This window comes from Humulus lupulus, chromosome X (assembly GCF_963169125.1).
Source record: "Humulus lupulus chromosome X, drHumLupu1.1, whole genome shotgun sequence".
In the NCBI taxonomy this organism is placed as follows: Eukaryota; Viridiplantae; Streptophyta; class Magnoliopsida; order Rosales; family Cannabaceae; genus Humulus; species Humulus lupulus.
Genome location: NC_084802.1, coordinates 201,041,939 through 201,059,402, shown reverse-complemented (window position 1 = coordinate 201,059,402; position 17,464 = coordinate 201,041,939). Strand labels below are relative to the sequence as shown.

General features: G+C 41.9%; 1 protein-coding gene across 1 annotated transcript; it reads left to right on the top strand.

Moving 5' to 3' along the window:
* Positions 1 to 2,393: 2,393 nt before the first annotated feature.
* LOC133806629 (uncharacterized) lies at positions 2,394 to 2,807 on the top strand. The gene has a single exon (XM_062244723.1). The coding sequence runs from the start codon at positions 2,394 to 2,396 to the stop codon at positions 2,805 to 2,807; it is 414 nt and encodes a 137-aa protein (XP_062100707.1).
* Positions 2,808 to 17,464: the final 14,657 nt, after the last annotated feature.

The following is a 17,464-nucleotide window of genomic DNA, read 5'->3' as shown; positions in this document are numbered from 1 at the left end:
TAAGGTGCATTGCCTAGTGATAATTAAAATTCAAGAAGAGATGGTAAAGATGTAATGCCCTAATTTCTCATAGATTACCGAAAACACAGCGTTGGATCATAATTCATAAATATTGCTCCTTTATTGAATAAGAACTTGAAAATAAACACATGGATCCATGGTTTTCCAAAAATAGAACAATTGTCTTTAACACAAAAATAAGCAACATTTAAGTAAAATTTTAAAATAATATGCTTTTATAAAAATAGGCCCGCTTGATCTTCCTCGACTATATGGTCCCCATGAGTACATCATGAAGCTCTTAGGTCTTACTCGCCACTGGCCTTTCTATCATCAATTTTCTAAAATAACATCATAAGGAGTGAGCTTCTAAGCCCAGTAAGAAAAATACAAACAAGAGTTAGTCATATAATCAAACATAACATAAATTCACAAGATTCATACAAACACAAACCTCTAGGACATATCATAGCTTAAGTCATAATTCTACAGCATAATATAAGTCATAAATCATAAATCATACTCTAAGTCATAAGTCATAGATCATAAATCATAGGTCATAAGTCATAATCATAACTGTAGGTCATAGGTCATAATAACAAGTCAGATATAATAAAAAGATAAGTGTTTATACAATTAAGCCCCGGACATAAGTCCGTCATACACCGAACATCACTTAGGTCCATCATAAAGTTTGGGCAACCGAGCATATCGGACATAGTCCGTCATACATCACTGAACACCTTAGGTCCAGACACACTTACCTCTTTATTGTACCTGAAATGTTAGGTCATACAAACATAAATTATATCATAAACTACATAAACTAGTTCATAGTACTAAACTACCTAATTTTCCTTACAAAAAACCGGAATATTGGAGACAAGAGCGGGATTGAAAACTCCTAAAACCAAACATAAAGAAACCATAAGTTTCTAAAGAAAAATACGATGAAGAGAAGATCTAAACCATCGGGCTAAAAACTTACCAAAAACTTTATGTTTCAAAGAAATTGACCTAACCAAAAGTTACTGTCACAAGTTAGGATTTGAAGAAAAATGAAAGAATAATAGAAACTATAGTGAACTAAACCTTAAGATAATGCATACCTTGGATAGCTTAGAACCTCGATCTATACCTCGAACACCAAAAATCACACAAAAACTTACTTCCCAAGTGTTTATAATAGCTTTAGATTTGAAAGCTTTAACCCCAAAATCCTAGTGTTTCTCTCTAGAACGAACTTAGCAGCTTGGAGGCTCTGAACTGTACTTGAATGATGAATAGAATGGCTGGGTGAAGGGTCCTATTTATAGAGTTCAAGGAGTGCAACTAACTCCTTTAAAATGAATAAATAAACTATTAAAAATAAATAAATTTGAATTATCTATTCAACAGATGCCCAAAACTCGGTCAAAAATGTTCAGGAATGAGTCAAGGTTGTTGAGGACTGTTTCTAGTTCAAAATTTTATGAACAACTCAAATATGGCCACTAGAGTCGATATATCACCTAGAGTAGGCGATATATTGCCCCTACCATGATCCCGAGGGTCTGTGGTTTCATTCGTGCGAAGTCGACGTGTTTTCCGAATCAATTATAGCCAATATATCGGCCCTTATAGCTACGATATATTGACATACGCTGATATTTTAAACATGTTTTTTCACATTTGAGGATAATTTGAAATTGATTAAAACTACTTTGACTACGTAAAACGTGATCCTAACAGATAATGGAATGTTTTAGAGATTCTAGATCTTTCTTTTAATTAAACTATTCATCAAAAATACTTAAATCCTTAATAAACATGCTTGTGACAAGTGTCACGCTCTTCTTTAATCTATCTAAACCTTAGGTTATAATAAATAATATTCTTAAGACTATATTCATTAATCAAACCTTATGATAAAATTAATATTTCTAAACCATAGAGTAAATTTATAAAATCCATAACTATTTCCACGAGTTTCTGACTAAATCTCAACTTTGACCAATATCCACGAAAACTAAAACTCTACAGCTACTACTACTATCTAGATAAGTAAAATTATAGGACGCTACAAAAGAGCATTGCAAGGCGATCACTTTCAGGAGTGGAAAAGATCTGGAGCTGAATGAAAAAAATCTAACAGAAAAATCGAGCCCACGTAAATCCAAACTAGTTTGGAAAAAGAGAAAATAGCTAGAACTTCTAATGTGTCGAATGATGCTCCTAAAGGAAATGCTGCATCATTTTCTAAGGAAAATGCATGAGAGAAGTTAATTAACAAGCCACTACCACTCTTTCCCCAACAATTTCAAAAGTAGCCACAAGATAGTCAATTCAGGAGATTTTTAGATGTTTTAAAGCAACTCCACATCAACATAGCCTTGGTGGAAGCTTTGGAACAAATGGCCAACTATGTGAGGTATTTAAAGGACATTTTGACGAAGAAGAAGAGACTTGGAGAATTTAAAACAGTGGCCTTGACAGAAGGTTGTAGCACAATGTTGAAGAATAAGATTCCACCTAAATTGAAAGATCTAGGTCGCTTCACAATTCCAATTTCTATTGGGGGCCAAGATGTTGGTAAAGCTCTTGGTGATTTGGGAGCTAGTATTGATTTGATGCCCATGTCCACTTTTAAGAAGTTGGGAATTGGTGAAGCAAGGCCAACTACGCTCACATTGCAATTAGCTGACTGTTTTATGGTGCATCCTGAGGGAAAGATTAAAGATGTCCTAGTGCAAGTTGACAAGTTCATTTTTCTAGAAAATTTTATTATTCTTGATTATGAGGAAGATAGAGAGGTTCCCATCATCTAGGGGAGACCATACCTTGCCACCGAGAGGACTTTGATAGATGTTGTAAAAGGAGGGCTTACCATTCGAGCTCAAGAAGAACAAGTAACATTCAAGGTTTTTAAGCATATACGCTCTCCTTATAAAGCTAAAGATTGCTTAGCCATAAGTGTTTCCAACTCCAAGATGATTGAAATGATTCATGAAAAGAATAGCAAGGAAGTGAGGAAAAATGTCACTTTTGAAGAAATTGAGAAAGATGGCGAGCCATGGAAAAGTAAGGAAAAATGACCATCCCATCCTCAAAAGCTACTGAAAAAGAAGAAAAAGAAACATAGTAGAAAACCTCGTTCACAAATTTTTGAAGTTGAACAGCGGGTGTTTTTCTCAAACTCTCTAATGAAAGCAAATCATGGGCAGCTGAAATCAAGGTGTGATGGTGTGTTCTTAGTGATCAAAGTGTATGCCAATGGTCTGGTGGAATTATATGATGAAAATTTTGGAAGAGCATTTAAGGTGGCAAGGAAGGGAACAAAGTTTGGTGGAAGCGAGATTGAACGATACACTACCTCGGTCTCCTTGAAAGTTCATTAAAAAATTTGAAGTTTGGGTTGCTATGGTACTTGGAGGATTCATTTGTAAAACAACAAAAGAAAGAATAAAAAAAAATTGAAAAAAAAAATGATGAAAAAAAGAAAGAGAAAAGAAAGGCAACCCGACCAACCCGCCCGATTAGACGCCCTAGCACCCAACACTTGAAATCGTGCACATTCAAGCTGTTTCGATCGACTTTTTGTGCTTTAACCTGACTAGTGTACCCAACACTTGAACTCGTGCACATTCAAACTATTTCAATTAGGTTTCTCTACTCTAGACTTATAATCTGAACCTAATAAACATGAACCCAAAAATCTGGAAACTCAACTCATGTGCACCCTTAGTTGGACACTCCTCAAGCATACATATCCATGACATCCAACATTAAAAATTCTCCAACAACTTTCAGTTGCGGTCATTTTAGGTGAGCCTAGTCTTTGGCAAGTTGAATTCATTTAGATCCAATTTCTCAATAGTTGAATAGTCCCATGTTGCACATTTAACGGACAGTTACTAATACTCCTTTCATGCAACATTTGTTCAATTTTCACGAAATTAGTTCTCATTAACAGAGCCACTATCTTTATTAATTGCATCCTTAAACATTAGTGTATACTTATATTCATTTAGGAGACTTTAAAAAAAAACAATAGAAAATGTTAGTATAAGAAATTCATTTTTATAGTATGTTTGTTGAAATTGATTTTCTTGATTTTATGTTACTATAAGAAATTCATTTTTATTGTCCGCTGTAGTAATATATGTAAATACAGCATTTCAGTCTTGAACCTTGTTTTTAAGATGAGTCCTTAGAAAATCAGCTCTAATACTTTAAAAAGACTGAATATAAAAAGTTAAAAAAGTAAATGTTACACCCAGATTTCGAGCCTTGAGAATTATGATCTCGAAAGCTGGATTCGTCAGGTGTGAGCTCGCAATATCTAGAATACGTGTTTGCAACCTAGGCGCCGAACCTACAAAGCAGGTGGCAACCTCGAAGATGGGTAGCCTCGAAGTCCTTGCAAGCTCGGAAGACAGAACATCGGGATACGTCCATTGTCATGTGCCCTCGGATCAAGTGGCCCGAGCTTGGCTTAAGTGTGAGCTCGGTGTTTCATTCTAAGTTTATTTTGAGAAAATAATACAACTCGAAAGTCACTCAGAGACCTGGGCTGGTACGATGCTGGTGATGTTGATTGCTGACTTCGAACATCTTAGTGAGTCACTTGGAGAGACGCAGTCTACATTTATTGTTGTAACTTCCCTATAATAAAGGGATATTTATTAGTCAGTTAAGCGCCCCCTGGTCTTCAGGGGACGTTTCCTTGTATATAGGAGTTACAGGCTTTTAAAGCCATTAAATTTATTAATATAAAGGATAACTTCCCAGAGACATGTGGGATAGTATCCTGAGACTTCCTCAATAAATAGAGAAGTCCTGTACCTTTGTAAAGGACCAAATTTTTGTGATCTTGAGAGAAACTCTGGAGAATTCATCTCTGAAGAATTTCCAGAAATTTCCTAAGTTCTAATAACAAAGACTCATGGACTAGGCAGAGTTAACTGCTGAACCATGTAAAAATCCCCCTTATTTTATTGTATTTTTCTAGCCATAACTATTTATTGTTTACGTGCTCTATATTTACTGTTGACGAAAAATGGCGTCAACAGTTTGGTGCTTTCATTGAGAGCCTTAAGCATTTAGTCCCTGAACAAGTTATGGCCGCAAACGATCAAAACATTCCTGAAGAAAACTATCCGAGATGCCCTCGGAAGCAGCCAATGGTAAACCCGAATACTGAAGAAAGAAGCAAGTCCTCCGATTCTCGGAGACCACCAGCACCTCCAAGGGATGAGGATATGTACTACAATCTTGAACGGTACATTCCCATTATGGAACTTGAAAACTGGCAGCTGAAACAGCAAATGGCTGAAGCCAACAAACGGAATGAGGAGTTGGCTAGGTTAGCCGCAGAGGCTCAGGAGGCTCAGCCCCCACCTCTGCGTGAAAACCAAGCCCCTCCTCCGAGGGACGTGCATGTTCCTCCCCGCAGGCCTCGTGGGCGTCCACGAAAAAATGCTGCCACGAGGAGGCCAGAGCAACCCCCGGCACCAGCAGAGCCATCTGCTCTCTCGAGAGCCCAGAGAAGTACCCGAGCTAGGGCTCTGGTTAATTCAACTGCGGAGGTACCAGCGGGAACTGGAAATAACCGAGCCCCTGTAGAGACTCGGACTCAAATCCCTGGTAACACGCAAAATGCAACCGACCCGTCTTAGGAAAACTTCGGTCCATCTAGGCCTCGAAATGGGTGGTAGCCACCTTCACCCATACACTTCCCGCCATCACCTATAAGATACCCTTCACCACCTCGCAAGAATACTCTGCCAGTTCGGGATGGTGAGGAAAGACGTGCAGGATGAAGGCAGGGGAACAAACAAGCCTTCAGGGAGCGGAGAGGCGCCCAATCTACAAGAAGTCAGATGTCCCGGTCTCGCACTGCAGAGACAAGGCAGCATGAAAGAGACCCATCTCAAAATAATCATGCGACAAGTCTTACCAGTAACGACTCAGGAGATACTAGATCGGTCAGTATGTATGATCGAGGTCGAAAGAATACTAGGAGCCGCAGGATTAACTCCGACCTGCGGGAACACTTGAATCAGAATCAGGGTAATGTTAACCCGATAAACCCGGACCTGAGAGATTGCCTAAATGGGCGTAAAAATCCCCTGCAAAGGCGCGAGCCTGGAATTGCAATCAATGACAGCCAATTTCAGGCAAGACCCCTCACGGACCCAGTCCAAGAAAGAATTGATCAGTTGGAGAGGGCCTTCAGACTTTTGCAAAATGAGCAAGGCCAAGGTAGGCATGAGGACTCTGACGAGGAGCTTGAACCGTTCGCTCCCCATATTTCCAATACCCCATTTCCTCAAGGATTTTGGATCCCTCACGTCCCAACATTTGAGGGAAAGTCCAACCCGTACAACCATCTGAGTACATTCAATACTATAATGAGAGCAAGTAATGTGGGTTACGAGCTTAGATGTATGTTATTTTCAGCATCGCTAACGGGACCAGCCAAGAGCTGGTTCGAGAAATATAGAAGACACTCAATCACTTCTTGGGATCAGTTGTCTAAGGACTTCAAGAAGCAGTTCAGAGCCATGATGGGGGTCAGACCTGAGGCATCAACTCTGACTAATGTTCGGCAGCAGCCAAGTGAAACATTAAAAAGTTACCTTACGAGGTTTAACTTGGAAGTTGCCCGGGCCTCAAATGTGGATGATAGCGGTCATCTAATGGCTGTACAAGCTGGAGTAATGCTAGGAAGCGTTCTCTGGGACGACATGCAGAGAAAACCGGTGAGGTCCCTAACCGAGTTTAAAAAACGAGCATAGAGGTTTGTCAATGTAGAGGAAGCGAGGTCGACACTTAATATGACCTCCAAGCCCGTAACTACAACGATAAACATAAACTCTGCCTCAACCTCGACGGACCCACCGCCCTCAAAGCCTGCTGCGGAAAACCCTTCCAAGAGAAAGAAGAACGAAGGGAGTAACCCCGAGGCCGAGGGAGGAAAGAAAAAGAAGGGGGAAAGATATTTCTCCGTGTACAAAGTGTACACCGAGCTCAACGAGTCTCAGGATAACATATACATGGCTAATGAAACCATGTCCCCTTTAGACGTCCAGACCCAATGAGAAATCAGAAGTCCAAGAGGGACTCCAGCAAATATTGTCGATTTCACAGAGACACCGGACACTACTGATGAGTGCCGACAGTTGAAGGACGAGATCGAAGGATTGATCTCGAGAGGCTACTTTAGGCAATATGTCAAAAACTAGAATACTAATCAGGCATCTACAAGCCAGACGGCAGCTGCGCCACAACCTGCACAAAACAACAATTCCCGAGCCAGGGAAGAAGATAGGCCCCCTCCAATTGATGGAGAAGACGTGATAACCATCTCGGGAGGGCCTTATCTCGCGGGAATGGGCAGAAATGCCCAAAAAAGATATGTGAACGAGCTAAAAACTGGGGACGGGTCTCCTTACGAACCCGAACCTAGAGCTCCTAAAATTCAAAAGATTGAGTCTCAGCCAATAACCTTTACTGAGGACGACGCGTCCCGTGTTCAGTTTCCTCACCATGATCCACTGGTCATCACTCTCCAGCTGGCAAATAAGAGAGTTCACCAAGTTCTCATAGACAATGGGAGCTCAGTTAACATTCTCTATAAGGCCACCCTAGAGAAAATGGGACTCACTCTTCGCGACCTGAAAGCATGTGCGACAACACTGTACGGTTTTTCACGAGAAGGGACCACTTGCATGGGATCCATTGAACTCCCTGTAACCTTGGGAGACTACCCAGTCTCAACAACCAAGATGATGGAGTTCATGGTTGTAGACCTGCCTTCGACCTACAACGTGCTGCTCGGAAGACCCGCCCTAGTAGGGCTGGGGGCAGTCTCGTCTGTGAGACATCTGGCCATTAAGTTCCCTACTCCTAGTGGCATCGGGACGTTGAAGGGAGACCAGTTGGCTGGAAGGGAATGCTATAGCATCTCCCTAAGAGGAAAGAAACAGACGAGTGCACATGCACTCGTCATTATTCAAAACAAAGATGGGACGATCTTGGAGATAGATGAAGAGATCGACCCAAGGGTGGAGGAGAAAGCTGACCTCGAACCATTAGAAGAGCTCGAAGATATCAAGCTCGAAGAGTCAGATCCTTCCAAAATAGTAAAGGTCAGGAAACATCTCCAGGAAGAAACTAAATAGCAATTAATTTACTTCTTGAAGAAAAACCAGGATGTCTTCGTGTGGTCACATTCGGACATGGTAGGAATAAGTCCGAACATAGCGAGCCATGCACTAAATATCGATAAAAGCTTCCCACCGAAGCAAAAAAAGAGAAGACAACTGGATGACGACAAAAAAAAGGCACTGAAGGATGAGGTCGACAGGTTAAAAGAAAATTGATTCATTAGGGATGCTTTTTACCCTGACTGGGTAGCCAATCCGGTGTTGGTCCCGAAGCCAAATGGGACGTGGCGAACCTGCACTGACTATTCGGACCTCAACAAGGCTTGTCCAAAGGACTGTTTTCCCTTACCAAGGATTGACCAGCTCGTGGATGCCACGGCAGGGCATGGACTAATGTCGTTCATGGATGCCTATTCTAGATATAACCAGATACCCATGCATGCCCCTGACCAGGAACATACGAGTTTTATAACAGACAAAGGACTATATTGTTACAACGTCATGCCGTTCGGGCTCAAAAATGCTAGGGCCACATACCAGTGGCTCGTGAACATGATGTTTTCGGAGCAAATAGGGAACAACATGGAAGTTTATGTTGATGACATGCTAGTCAAGTCTCAACTTAATGATAACCATGTTGATGACCTCGAAGAGTGTTTTGCCGTGCTCCGGAAGTATAACATGAAGCTTAACCCTCAGAAATGCTCCTTTGGGGTATCATCCGAAAAATTCTTGGGCTTCATTGTAAACGCTCGTGGGATAGAAGCTAACCCAGACAATATCCAGGCCCTAATCGACATGCCCTCACCTCAATGACACAAAGATGTCCAGAGTTTGACCGACAGGATGGCGGCACTAAGTAGGTTTATCTCGAAATCTACAGACCGTTGTCTTCCATTTTTCAACCTATTGAGGGGAGGCAAGAAATTTGAATGGACGGAAGAGTGCGAGCTGGCCTTCCAGGAGCTTAAAAATCATCTCACAGAACCCCCCATCTTATCAAAACCTATTACGGGAGAAGTACTATACTTATATCTTGCCACTACCGAACATGCAATAAGTGCAGTGCTCGTGCGAGAAGAGGAAAAGGTAGAGAGGCCCGTATATTACATCAGTAAAAGATTACTGGGGGTAGAGTAGAGATACCCCTTGATGGAAAAGCTAGCTCTCAGCTTAATTCATTCATCTCGCAAACTTCGACCCTACTTTCAGGCGCACCCCATCCATGTATTAACCGATCAACCACTGAGGCAAGTCTTATCTAAGCCAGAAGCTTCAAGTAGACTTCTTAAATGGGTGGTTGAACTCGGACAATTCGAGATGACCTACCACCCGAGGATGACCATTAGGGCACAGGCCCTGGCAGAATTTATAGTGGAATGTACTGGCATGACCAACGATGAAGTTATAACCCCGGCCCACGAGCTATGGAAACTGTACGTCGATGGGTCATCTAATGAAAATGGATCGGGGGCAAGGGGTCATTTTGATTACTCCCGTAGGAAGCAGATTTCATTATGCCTTAAGATTCAACTTCAGCGCATCGAATAACGAGGCTGAATACGAGGCTTTACTGGCGGGACTCCGTATAGCCAAAGAGCTCAAAGCTAAAGCAATACATTGCTACAGCGACTCCCAACTTGTGGTTAACCAAATTTTTGGAGAATACCAGGCTCGTTGCACAAAAATGGCAGCTTACTTAGAAAAGGCAAGATCTACATTGGAACATTTCGAGTTTTATGCGATCGAACAAGTTCCCCGAGAGCAAAACTCAAATGCAGATGCCTTAGCTCAGCTCGCTACTTCCACTGAGAATGATGAGCTAAATGTTGTGCCCATAAAGCATCTCTCGGCGCCTAGCATTGAGAGCCGGAGCAGGAAGACGTGTGTATGATTGATTCCGAGCCTACCTGGATGACCCCGATAGTCGAATATCTCGAGACCGGAGTCCTTCCAAAAGATCGGAACCAGGCTCGAAAGTTAATGTATCAACTTCCCTGTTACACCATTTTGGATGCAAAGCTGTATAGAAGGGGATATTCCATGCCATTACTTCGGTGCGTGACTCCACCCGAAGCCAAGAAGATCATTGAAAAAATTCATGAAGGGTTCTGTGGAGACCATACTGGGGGGCATAGCCTGTCCAAGAAAATCATACGCCAAGGTTATTTCTGGCCTACCATCAAATCAGATTATTTCAAATACGTAAAGAAGTGCGATAAGTGCCAGCGGTTCGCCACGTTTCCTCGAGCTCCACCATCTGAGCTGACCATGATAACTTCCCCGTGGCCATTTGCGGTATGGGGAATCGACCTCATAGGCTTTCTCCCAACAGGAAAGGGCGGAGTGAAGTATGCTGTAGTTGCCGTAGATTACTTCACAAAGTGGACAGAAGCTGAACCGTTAGCAACAATAACTTCCAAGAAAGTCCTTGACTTCATGGTAAAGAACATTGTATGCCGATATGGGATGCCGAGGAAAATTGTATCCGACAACGGAACCCAGTTCGGTAGCGACTTGTTCATCAACTTTTGCGAGAAAAATGGAATAATAAAGAGTTTTTCGTCAGTAGCTCATCCCCAGGCGAATGGCCAGGTCGAAGCTGTAAACAAAACTCTCAAGAGTTCGCTAAAGAAAAAGTTGTAGGAAGCAAAAGGACGATGGCCTCAAGAATTGCCCCAAGTCCTATGGGGATATAGGACTACAACTCGAACATCAACGGGACATACCCCGTTCTCTCTGGCGTACGGTTGCGAGGCTATGTTGCCTATTGAGGTCGAGATTCCTACAATTCGAACCCACGCTTATGACCAAAGATCGAACCACACTTAGCTCGAAGAAACCTTAGACCTGATCGAAGAAAGAAGAAACGAAGATCAGCTAAGAAACGCTGCCTACCAACATCGAGCTACCAGGTACTTCAACAAGAGGGTTCGAGATCAAAAATTCGGTGTGGGAGATTTGGTGCTAAGGCGTGTATTTTTGGCAACGCGAGATCCGGCAGCTGGCGTGCTCGGACCGAATTGGGAAGGACCCTACCAAATAGAGTCAGTTATCCGATCCGGTGTCTACAAGCTAGCGAGATTGGATGGGAGCCTAATACCGTGAGCATGGAATGGCGAACACCTAAGACCTTACTATCAATAGTGTAGGAAGGATGTTGCCTGTAACCATGCTTGTCTATTTGTACTGTTTTGCCTACTCTTGGATTTTATCAAATAAAGAGCTATTTCGTCTGATATGATTTATTTTTGCAATCTCTCTTAATCTAATAACCTATGGTCACATTCATAGGATATTAAGGAGGCATCATTGGTATATATATATAAATACCACCAGCTTGAAAAATAAATTAAGATATACGAAATACATACAAGTGTTTGGATGTAACCAAATGCACGAGCTAAGGTAATTTGGACATAACCGAATTATTAAAAAACATACAAGTGTTTGTATGTAACCAAATGCGCGAGCTAAGGTAATTTGGATATAACCGAATTATCAAAAACATATAAGTGTATGGATTACAAACCAATCACGACCTTAACAGGTTTGGAGCAAACTAGCTAAAACTAATCGACGATAAGTTGGAACATAAACCCACTTCGAGTTAAGTCGAGATCGAGGCTGGAGTATCTTATAAAAAATAGTTTCGAACTCATAACCTTGGAGAGATAACCGAGGACGAGAAAAAGTAACTAAAAAATAAGATATAACTAAACCGTTCGCATTACACACCATACAAGTACTTTCGGGTTCATGGTTAAAGTAATATCCGACCTTGACGAATAACGAGATCGAAAGCGGATAATTCGAGCAAACTGTGCATGAATGCATTGAGCCTCGAGCCTAAATCCAAATTGTGTTTGTGCGAATAAACAAACATACGCGATTCTTTAATATAAAATGTGCAAAATATTTCAAACCAAGAAATGTAAAGCATATGTATTAAAAGAAAAGAAAAATAAATTGTATCAGCCCTACGGGCATAAATTAAAGCAGTTACAAAAATAAAGGGACGCAGCCCTGAGGTGAGATTCAAGAAGGAGCAGTTTCCTTGGCCTTCTCAGCACCAACAGCACTAGACTCCTCAGGACGAATAGCATGACTATCCTTCTGAGCAGCCTCCTTAGCGGCCTCCCGAGCAGCCTCCTCCGCCTCAAGCCGAGCATTCCACTTATCAAGGAGCTTTGCCTCGAGAGGGCCTAGGAAGCTGGTATCGAGGTTAGCGTTGCTAGCCCAGATCTTGTACATGGCTTGATCGACCATTTTTTCTTTCTTCTCTTTGAACTCGTTAAGGTGGTGAGCCTTTTCATTTTCGATTATCTCGAAAGTGGCAGCTTTCTCCTCCTCGAGCTTGGCATTAGCTTTCTCCAACTCCGCAAGACGAGCCTTCACCTTTTCAAGCTCTATCTTCGAGTCCTTAAGTTCATCAGCCATTTTAAGCTGGAGATCCCTCGACTCCTAGGCCAGAGACATGATCGTATGCACCTCATTGGTCAGCTTATAATTAAGCTGTGCCGAGACGAAGAGGGCCTGAAACACAAAGAGATTGAATTAGAACATAAGCCAAGGCACATAAGCAATTAAAGGTAAGTTACGAAAATTACCGCGGCAGTAAGTTCAATACTCTTATCATAAAGAGTATTGCAGTCTCGGGCCTTATTCACAAACTCCCAGTGACCAGCGTCGAATCCTGAAAGACTCTGACCCACCCGAGAAAGGATATCCGAGCCAATTACAGCTCCGTGAGCCCCAGCGGTACTATCAAGCATGAACTCATCAACATGAGGTCGGGCCGACGGTAGGAGTGACTTGGAGGTTGTGGGTTTCTTTGGGGGTTGGCCGAGTGTTGGAGGAGTTGTGGCTGGAGGAAGCGTGGCAGGTGCAGTCGAGACAGATGCGTCGTCCTGGGCATTCGGGTCCGAGGCTGTGCTTGTAGCAGTTGGAGCCGGTGGAGTCTTCTCAGTGCGCTTGGGGATTTTAGAGGGTCGGTCTAACCTCCGCGAGCCTCTCAGGCGCTTACTCTTTTGAGCTCCCTCGCCACTGTAGAGCACGGTGTCAAGGTCGGAGTCCATAGCACCTGCACAGTTGCAATCAAGGTTTAGCATGGTGCTAACAAACGTAGAAGATATATAAAAAAAACAAGTGGAGAAAAACCTAACTGGAACTCTCCGTCGAGCTTGAGCTCGGAGACCATGAAATTCCCCCATCTTCAGAAGAGGCGGGGGGAGTGCCTTCCCTATATGTGGACGTCAACCTCGAAAGGTCCTTATAGTCATTGGTCCCGTATTGGACGACTATTCCGTTCCACACCTCGTTCAGGCTATACATAGTATCATATTGCCCGAGCCAGCTATCAAACCTATGAACCCGTTCATCTACCCAAGTCTATATGTAAAAATGGTTCCTATCATCCTCGCACAGTACTAACCTATCGGGTTTGTGTTTTAGTAAGGTGGGGGACCACATTTTCGAGCTTAGGATGATTGTACCTTGATCATCCGAGCCCGAGCTCGAGGCTTCATCATTGGCCTCGTTCCCTGATTGCAGGCACCTTCGGCGAACTGGAGATGGGGGCCTCACCTCTCTCCTCGGGGGGAGGATGCCTGTTGGCAGGGGCATGAGCTCCCAGCAGTCGTACTTTTTGTTGGACCAGTCCAAGGTGGACTGGCCATTTCCCAAGAGCCCACAAGCTCGAAGTTTACCTTCGTGCAAAAGGTATGAGAGCGATCTCCTGCCATAAGGGAGTTGGAGCAGGGTCTCCCTACGCTCCTTCATCTCGTCAGAAGGAGTGGGACAATGATAATTAGCTAGAAAATAAGATACATTTCAACTAAGTACAAGCCTATAGACAAAAGTTCGAGCACAGAGATAAAGGAGGTTGGGGTACTTACGAATCCGTCTGAATAAATAAAATCGAGACGGAGATAGGCCATCCATCTAGAAGAAGACCTTCTTAAAATCAGGAGGATGGTTGGGAAGGTCCTCAAACATCTTTTTCTCCTTCGGGTAGCTAGAAAGGTAATAGACACCGTCTCCTCCCCGAGCTCGGGAGGGATTGCTCTTCAAACAGAAAAGATACAGGATCTCCTCTGGCGTCAGTCCTTCCCACTTCAGCTCGTGGTATATCGACTTCAGGGCAGAAAGAACCCTGTATGAATTAGTGTTGAGCTGGAATGGAGCTAGCCCAACGAAGTCCGTGAAGTGCTTGAAGAAAGACTTCAAAGGCAGTATTGCTCCTGCCTTCATATGCTCCTGGCTCCAAGCCGCATACCTCAGCTTGTTGTCAGGATTTCCATCTCCTGGAGTGTGGCAGCTTCGCTCGTGGGAAGTAGGTGCTCGACACCTTAACGAGCCTGATAATCTTATACTGTGAAAGGCCAAGATGTCGTTTATCTGACCTAGCGAGGTAACCGAGCTCCAATAATGCTCGGCCTCGAAAAATTCCCTCCTCGATTGCGAAGTAGAGGGCTCCCCCATCAGTGAGAATTGAAGATCTCTCGGGTTTTACGCGATTGTCACTTTTAACCTAGGATCAAGGGGGATAGTTCTGGGCCCTAAATCAGATTCCGGATAAAGAGCCTATCGAAGGATTCTTCTCTTCTTTTCTATGACCTCGAAGATTTGACGGCGATAGTGAGCTCGGGTTTCTTCTTGCTCGCAAGCTAGCTCGTGTTCACGAATCAGGCGTTGGTTCCGGGCAAACAACGATTCTGGGCTTGGAGTTTTTGGCAAATACGGGATGGCAAGCAGCGACCCCCACCGTCTTTCCAGATTCTGTGACATCTAACGAGAAAGAAAAAATGGTGAGGGCCGGGCATGCAAGAAATCAAGAATAGCGAGCTTGGTGAAACAAGCTCGGAAGTGCTTGGGTACGAGACGAGCTCCCGATTAAGGGTCACGACGTGTATTCCACGAAAAAAGAGGAGGGAAGTAGGTCTAATTTTTTAGAATCCCGAAATATCAGGGAAAAAGGGGCGGTTGTTCAAAAATGGTATTCTTAGGTATCGTGCATTTTTTAAAACCAAGATTTTGTACCCAATATCTTGATGTGAAAGATACGTCTTTTAAATTTTGAAAACCCAGAAAAAAGAGACCATGTTTGGGTTTGTTCTACATATAAACTGGATTTAGAACCAGTAATGGGAAAACCTAAACCTAAATACCTATTGCTCAAAGCGTCCTAGTATATTAAACTACAAAATGAACCAGTGCATTCCCAGAAACTAAAAAAAAGCAAAGCCAGAAACTGATAAAAAATATATATATATCAGATACTTACGCAATGAAGATGACAATTGCAAAGAAATCGTTGATTGAAGAAGAGGCTGCAAGTATAATCCCACGGTCTCGAGCAAGCTGGCGGTCTTTTGCTTCTTTGGCTGGGAAAACATGCAAAAGCAAGAAGCTTTCTGGGATAGCCTCTGGTTTTTCCTTTCTCTTTTATTTTTTCCTCTGATGAACATAAAATTAAAATGAAGAAGATGGCTAAGGCCTTATATATAGACAATCAGAGGTGGAAAAAAGGGATTAATCCGAGCCATTGGTCAGGATTCTTATCAAATCTGACGATCAGGGACAAATGACAAGATGGCGTCGAAAAGGTGGCAGGCGAACAATCGTGGGCAGGTTTCCAAGGTACTCGAGTACCTTGAGTGAGCAATACCCAACTGGCACGTGTCCATACTCGAACATGTGTGACGATGCAGTTCCCGAGGAAAGTAGTTCAAAAGTTTTCTTCTCATAGGATTCAAACAAATACTTTTGAGGGGGCAAAATGTTACACCCATATTTCAAGCCTTGAGAATTGTGATATCGAAAGCTGGATTCGTCAGGTGTGAGCTCGCAATATCTAGAATATGTGTTCGCAACCTAGGCGCCGAACCTACAAAGCAGATGGCAACCTCGAAGATGGGTAGCCTCGAAGTCCTTGCGAGCTTGGAAGACAGAACATCGGGATACGTCCATTGTCGTGTGCCCTCGGATCAAGTGGCCCGAGCTTGGCTTAAGTGTGAGCTCGGTGTTTCATTCTAAGTTGATTTTGAGAAAATAAAACAACTCGAAAGTCACTCAAAGACCTGGGCTGGTACGATGTTGGTAATGTTGATTGCTGACTTCGAACATCTTAGTGAGTCACTTGGAGAGACGCAATCTACATTTATTGTTGTAACTTCTCTATAATAAATGGATATTTATTAGTCAGTTATGCGCCCCCTGGTCTTCAGGGGACGTTTCCTTGTATATAGGAGTTACAGGCTTTTAAAGTCATTAAATTTCTTAATGTAAAGGATAACTTCCCAGAGACGTGTGGGATAGTATCCTGAGACTTCCTCTATAAATAGAGAAGTCATGTACTTTTGTAAAGGACCGAATTTTTGTGATCTTGAGAGAAACTCTGGAGAATTCATCTCTAAAAAATTTCCAGAAATTTCCTAAGTTCTAATAACAAAGACTCATGGACTAGGCAGAGTTAACTGTTGAACCACGTAAAAATCCCCCTTGTTTTATTGTATTTTTCTAGCCATAACCATTTATTGTTTACGTGCTCTATATTTACTGTTGACGAAAAATGGCATCAACAGTAAAGTTTGTCACATAATTAAATAGTAAAAAAAACATTTAGATAATTTGTTTGTAAATAATGTGGGACTTAATGAGACAAAAATGATGATAATCTTCGAATAAATGTTTGTGTTATTATAATACAACATAAAATGATTGACTCGCTGGTAAGAAACGTTATTTGCAAGTAATTATTATTCTAGTGTTTTAAAATATAATCTATGTATGTATATATAATATATTTTTGTTTATTGAAGTGTACATTTTATCATGATCATCATTTATATTATATGGTAAGTGAAATTTTATGAATACCATATTTATAAAATATAAAATATGACAAAATCATTAGGTATCACAAAAATAGGTGTTTTTTTTTATAAAATCTTAACCATAGTGCCCCTCTCATTAACTACTTTTCTTTCTCTCTTATTCTCTTTATCTCTATTATGACACCACCGCGACCACAACCATTGAAGCTTTTCTCTCATAAATTGTCTATCTCATTTCTCTTTATGATCTCTACCCACAACCATTAGAACCACTGAAGCATCCACAGCCATTAACATCACCATTGAAGTACTCATTGAAAAACTCATTAAAATTTTGTGTTCTACATCAAAAATTAAGGTTTTACATTTTCTATATATAATACTAAAAGTTATGCATCGAAAAAATTGTAAAATTAAAAAATTTACCTAAAACTGTCATATGAGTGAAAAATTATGCATGAAGTTTTCATCAAATTT

Coding starts and splice junctions, on each gene's coding strand:
- LOC133806629 (XM_062244723.1), top strand. CDS start 2,394: ATGGCCAACTATGTGAGGTATTTAAAGGACATTTTGACGAAGAAGAAG.